The sequence below is a fragment of the Bufo gargarizans genome, chromosome 10 (genome assembly GCF_014858855.1).
Source record: "Bufo gargarizans isolate SCDJY-AF-19 chromosome 10, ASM1485885v1, whole genome shotgun sequence".
In the NCBI taxonomy this organism is placed as follows: domain Eukaryota; kingdom Metazoa; phylum Chordata; class Amphibia; order Anura; family Bufonidae; genus Bufo; species Bufo gargarizans.
The window spans coordinates 707,216-713,806 of NC_058089.1; the positions used below are offsets into that span (position 1 = coordinate 707,216).

General features: G+C 49.8%; 1 protein-coding gene across 1 annotated transcript; it reads right to left on the reverse strand.

The window, feature by feature from the left end:
- Positions 1-3,877: 3,877 nt before the first annotated feature.
- On the reverse strand, positions 3,878-6,239 carry ADM (adrenomedullin). Its single transcript, XM_044270308.1, has 4 exons — positions 6,160-6,239; positions 5,740-5,850; positions 5,495-5,623; positions 3,878-5,110 (listed from the first exon to the last, which is right to left on the reverse strand). Exons 2-4 carry the CDS (start codon positions 5,835-5,837, stop codon positions 4,729-4,731), a joined length of 609 nt encoding a protein of 202 aa, XP_044126243.1. The 5' UTR covers positions 5,838-5,850; positions 6,160-6,239; the 3' UTR covers positions 3,878-4,728.
- Positions 6,240-6,591: the final 352 nt, after the last annotated feature.

Sequence of the window (6,591 nt, forward strand, 5' to 3'; positions counted from 1 at the left end):
CATACCACCAAAGCGCCTGGTAGGCATCCTCCAGCCATAGCTCCTGCCATACCCGGTGCTGTAGTTCTATCACCCATTCCTCCAGGGGCTGCTCTCCCAGGAAGGACATCCGCAGGGCCACTTGCTTCTGCAACCGCTGCTCTTCACTGGGGAGACTCTCACCTCGCTGGTATTGTACATTATCCAGGGCCTGGTACCAGATGCCTTTCCTTAATGCATCCCGGCCATCCAGGTCCTCCTCCTCGTATAACACTGCTGGTTCCATCCTGGTGCTTTTAGGGTCGCTGTACTGAGACATGCGTTGCCCTTAAATTGTAGAATCCAAAGAAATGGTGTCTCCTGTAGCTGTCCTTCTGGCTGTAGGAACGATCCCGCTGCTTGCCACCAATGTAACGGCACCGTTTCAGCAGACAAGGGGTTACAAACCGTTTAGGCGATATGCCCCTTTCCTAGAGACAGGCACAGCTACTGCAGAACACCAACCTCCCGAACTGGATACAAAATAGCACTCCAAACTGGAACCTCGCGGATAGCTGCCGGCAGACGAACAGGAAAAGCGTATCAGTCAGCTTACACTCCTGGCAATCAGTCTCCAACAGCATACAGGGAATCCCCCCAATAACGAGACAAGGCTCCATCTTGAGGGTCAAGCAGTGATCTGATGTGCTGGCACACCCAGCCTGGTTTTTATTACAGTTTTGCAAATACTACACATCCCCACAATGCATCATGGTTTCCTCCCCTCTGTCCCGGAGACGACCGAAGACAATCCAATTATCTCTCAGGACAAAGGGAGATCGCCAATACACATGTGGAGACAACAAGACAGGAATCACCACCCAAACACACAATGGCACACCCCCACAGCAAACACAGACATTTAACATATCCCCAGATAGCTCAAGTCTGAGTGCATATCATTAGGTGAATGGCACTCAGAATACATGAATACAATACTATTAGCCATCTGGGTGCCCTCACATAACATACAATGTAACCGAACGCATAATAACATAAAATACAATTCTACAGACAGATTTAAGCTGTGCGGCCGGTCTGTCTTCTCCTTTACAGTTACTATGGGCCATAATCCTGAGGCAAGAGGCTTTTAAACAGCCCTCTCCAAAACCCAGTGGCGAGGTTGGTTTCGCCACAGGGTCTCTGTAAGGCACTATTATGGAGTCTCTGGCAGTTTTATGGGGTCTCTGTATGGGAATATTATGGGGTCTCTGGCAGTTTTATAGGGTCTCTGTAAGGCACTATTATGGGTTCTCTGGCAGTTTTCTGGGGTCTCTGTATGGGAATATTATGGGGTCTCTGGCAGTTTTATGGGGTCTCTGTAAGGCACTATTATGGGTTCTCTGGCAGTTTTCTGGGGTCTCTGTATGGGAATATTATGGGGTCTCTGGCAGTTTTATGGGGTCTCTGTAAGGCACTATTATGGGTTCTCTGGCAGTTTTCTGGGGTCTCTGTATGGGAATATTATGGGGTCTCTGGCAGTTTTATGGGGTCTCTGTAAGGCACTATTATGGGTTCTCTGGCAGTTTTCTGGGGTCTCCGCTGGTCTTTAGCACCACTAGATGGCAGTATATAGCTGCAGCATTACACTATTTTTGGCCGTCTCTTTTTGGGATAGCATATGCTTCTTCTCACTCCTGTACATTCTATAGATGATACTTTTCTGTTATCCTAGTTATATGTGAACGGTTGCTGCTTTCCTCCCTGAGCTGCGGTCATCAGATTGTCAGCTCACGCGTCACAGGGGAGTCATTCATGAATTTAGTAGCTGTTTCCACCACCCTGATAATCATGTCGCCCCGTCCTGGATGAGGGGTGCAACACCCATGTGGAATCTGGTGCAAAGTCAGATTTCCCAGTGACCTTGAGGAAATCGCCTTCTCTTACTATACACTGAGATTAGATTGTCAGCTCTTTGTGCCAGGGACCCCATGGGCAGCATTTGCTGTACAAACATCTGTGTTTTCTGCTGCATGAACCATTTAAGGAATGTTTGTCTGCTGTCGACAGCTCATAAATGGATATCAGATATGAGTGTAAACCAGGACATGGCGGCTGTGACCTTGTACCTGTAGTATTCACCGTGTGCGAGGGTTGTTTGCCTCTGGTAGAACTACAAGTACCAGCCACTGAGGATGACACCATTGAAGGGGAATTGCACTGACGTCATTATTAATATCTCATTTTATTTGCAGCAAAAGAATATCCTAGAACCTAGGAGTGACTGAGACAATGCAGAGAGGCCTTTGGCCCCATAAGGCACTAGGGCCCAGGTGCAACTGCTATCTCTGCCCCGCCAGTTAGGTTGTCTGCAGTAGTGATGGTGCCATGTACTGGTAACATGCCCCACTGGCTCAGGACTTCTGCAGGGAAGATATTCAAGCAATCCAACTGTAGATATATATCTCCCATTCTCCTGATCCTTAGCGATGCGGTGGGGCTCGACGTAGACTGCGACAAATCGAGCCTTGGTCCCAGAACTGATGTTTATTGCTTCTTTTTGTTCACATCATGGGGCGCAAAATGTATATTCTATGTACAGTGAGAGCAACATTTCCCTGAAGCAGCTGAAAGGTCGTTTGTGCATGACAATATTCTTATTTTTGGGAAGTCTTGCAATACCACAGTCTTCCCGCTAGATGGCGGCAGAGGTCCAGCTGTCACAGAGCAGGTCTGTGACCAATAGAAAGTATAGTGGAAGAGCCCAAGCTGCATTTTTGTGCAGTCATTTGGCTTGACATATGCATGGATTGCACAAGACGGGGACTTGGACAGGTTTATGTGGCTCCATGGGAGGATAAACAAGCCACTGCGCTCCATGCCGCTTATGAGGATTAACGTTTATCTCTAAAGTTTAATGCTCTTCTTGTTGATCCACTTTGTGCCCTTAATCGGCACCAGGCAATGAGCGAGGGAACATTTGACTTGGAAAACGCAATCTTTTGGCCCACTGAAGTGAATTTGAAGCGCGAGAACTGTTCCAGTTTCATTATCCGTGATATCTGGCTAAAGAGCTGGATCTGCAATACGAGCAATGAATGTTCTGGGGGAACTGCAGAGCCCAGCAGTGCAGAGAGGTCTGCAGAGCAGTGCACCGACAGGACCATCAGAGGGCGCCATTATACAATAAACCATTGCCCTTGCTTTCCTATTAGGCTACATGCACACGACCGTTGTAAATTACGGATCCGCAAAACACAGATGGCGTCCGTGTGCATTCCAAAATTTGCGGAACGGCGCGGACAGCCATTGATATAACCTCCTGTTCTTGTCCGCAAAACGGACAAGAATAGGACATGTTATTTTTTTTGCGGATCACGGAACAGAGAAACTGATGCGGACAGCGCATCTTTTGCGGTTCCATTGAAGTGAATAGGTCCGCATCCAAGCAGCAAAATCTGCGGCGCGGATGCGGACCAAAACAACGGCCGTGTGCATGAGGCCTAAGGATGTGATCCTGGGATTCTTGGCAATTTTTATATGGAAAATTCTGTTTTTGAGACTGATTATAAACGAAGGAAGCGGTGTCACATAGTGTCCCCCGGTCACTCCTCGTGTCGTCTATCGTCAGATATTTCATAGCAAATTTATCTCATTTGCTGACGTCGGGGAGGAGGGACGCCCGCTTTCCACCTGTCTACGCAGAAGATGATGGCTTTCATGGATACTTTTAATGATCATTCCCAATAAAGCAGGTGATACTGGTGTGAGCCCCCATTATCATTGTGAGATGTCAGAAATGTGACCCCTTGATACAATGTGTCCCTCATGCGGGACTATCCGTGAGGGGCGGGGGCCGCTCCAGGACGCGGGGTCTGTGGAGAAATCGCATCAATGCAATAATCAATGACAAGGGAAGTTCTGGTGAATCATTTTCTTTTATTCAATGTGGCCCATTGGGACATATAACAAGTGTTACATCCGGAGAGCGAACTCCCCGTGGAATGCCAATACAGAGGGATGGGGGCCCGCCGACAGCAGGAGATACATAGATATATATAATGCCCTTATAGAATCTGGTAGAAAAATAACTTCTGCTTCTGACGATACAAACACGTAATAAACAGTAGCATAAATATCATAGAAAACATTGCACTTCAGGTTCAAGTATCAAGGTCCAGTCCACGAGGAACTGTATAATCCGTCCGTCCTGCATGACAGAGCTCAGACGGTAACAGGTCCATAGGCAGTGAGAGGACGGGGGAGGGGAGCACTTGCTGCCGGACCGCGGAGTCTCCCCCATCAGTCGGAGATTTGGGGACCGGTCAGCCCTGTGCTGAGGTCAGGTAATTCAGCTCCTGGAGCCTACGAGCGGCTCCAGGTGGAAGGTCCAAAGTCATCATCATCATGTTCTGCAGCGCCTCGACCAGCAGTGGAGACCCAGCCGCTCGACGTTGGCTCCTGGAGCCCTTGATGGCGCCCCACGTTGCCCTCTTCCGTTTTTGCTACTGTCTTTCAGTGCTCACATTCATAATAGTCCTTTACAAGTGCAAAATGATGCATCCGCCTTGTCCCAGAGAAGTCCATGTCTTCTGAAGACCACTCTCCGGCCACCAGTCCCGGTCTACGACATTGCTTCCTCCTTGTGCCCCTGTCCAGAACCCTCTAAGGCTCCACTGGGCCGGGTATGAGGAATTTGGTGCGTCCTCCTGAGTCGGGGGACCTTTACCCCTCACCGTGTGCTACATCTCTACTGCACGTGCCCGCGCTTTAAGTCCTTAGCAAGGTCTGCCACATTTTGCCTTTGGTCTTGGCCAGTCCTCTCTGTGTAGATGTTCTTTGGAGGATGTCCAGGAGGTGTCGGGCACCGGTTCTGGCTTTGCCAGCGTTCACCCACTGAGGTCTGAATGTGCCATCCACAAAGGGCATCAAAAGCCTCCTGTCGGGAACGGACCTTCTCCTCCTTTTGCCGTAGCCCTGGGAGCTGATTTTCCTGGCGGGGGCTGTGATGTCCTTGTCCTTGTCGGTATACTGGTAGATTTGGTTGGCCAGGTTGTGCACTATACAGGTGCCGAACTTGCAGCCTCTGGAGGTGGGTGGGTAGTTGCCGAAGCTGTGCCTGTACCTCTTCACACGGATATGGGCACCATTGCTGCAATGGAGACAAGAAGCCAAAGGTTAGACACCTGATCCTCAGTCTCATCAGCCACCAAATGCCAATGTAACCCAGCGTCACCCACCCGCCTCTGCTACACCGTGGCAGCCCCCAGGATGTGTCTTTATATACGTGAGCCCGTAGTCTAATAGGTATCTGCACACTACAGCCCACCCCCCGCTTACTGATTCCAGGAATCACCAAAAGCCAACACAACCCTTGCACTGAGATTGAGAAACCCATTACAAACACAACCCTCTATGCATGATGTAGCAGAGCTCAGTGTGTCACTGTGATGAAAGTCTATGTAACACCACAGAGGGACTCATGGTGACACGTCCAGCTCTGCTACATCTGTTGCATATGCGTATCGTTCATTACCTGCTCTGGGGCAGCTGAGGGTCCTTGGTGTCTTCTGGCTTGACGAAGGAGAACGTTGAGGTTGCATCAGGACTTTGGACAGGTGTCTGCAGATCCCTCCGGACTCGATTCACCTGAAGAAACTTCCATCTGCAGGACGCAAAGTAAAGACGCTCGGTCAGTGGCGGCGACATTAAAGACACGAGACATGAAACACGAGACATAAGTCACGAGAGGCTCCTTCGAGGAACTTGTAATCAACTTACTTTTTACTGTCTCCTTGGACGACTTCCATCCTTGTGGCGGCGGAGCCAAGGAAGCTGAGATAAGTGATGTGAAGGAAGACGACGTAAGCCAAGTCCATGCTGGACGGATTCCTAGCGGAGAAATGGAAAACATCGATTTAGAGGGGATGTCAGGAATGTGGAGCGCGGCCACCTGTGAACCCCGCGCGCTCCTCGGAGTCTGCGGACGCTATTTACATTGCATTATCTGCTAGACAAACACAAGATATCCAGGGGCCCCACCCCCCACCGGGGTATAATAACTGGGGCACGCTGTATACACAGTGCCATGTGCACCCCGGTAGTATCTAGTCGCCCCCGGGCTCTGGGTGCACACAGCTAGAAGGTCAGGACATCTGCAGTGATACATTGTTGCCATTGACAGAATGCAGCAGAACCTACCTGCAGCGCGGGGAATAATCCACAGAGTAAAGGAGCAATAATCCAGAGTGTCCGCTGTGCTGCCTGTGCGCTCGCCCTCTGCCTGTCTGGGGCTGCACACGGCTTTATATAGGCAGCTCCAGGGGGCGGGGCCTCCCTCCACTGTATACATGACAATGGGGCAATCCCATTCGCTGGAGGCTCTTACCTAATAAGGAGTGATTGGGGGGATGGGGGGGAGGGGCAATATTAATAATAATTATTATAGTGGGGTATATGCAGACATAATGGACAGGACACCCGGGCTGTAAAGGCTAACCCTCAGGAGATGCCCCAAAATGGCATCATGTAATAGAACAAGTGAGGGGATTATAGAGAGATATGAGAGAGAGAGAGAGAGAGAGAGAGAGAAAGAGAGAGAGAGAGAGAGATGGAGAGATAGAAAGAGAGAGA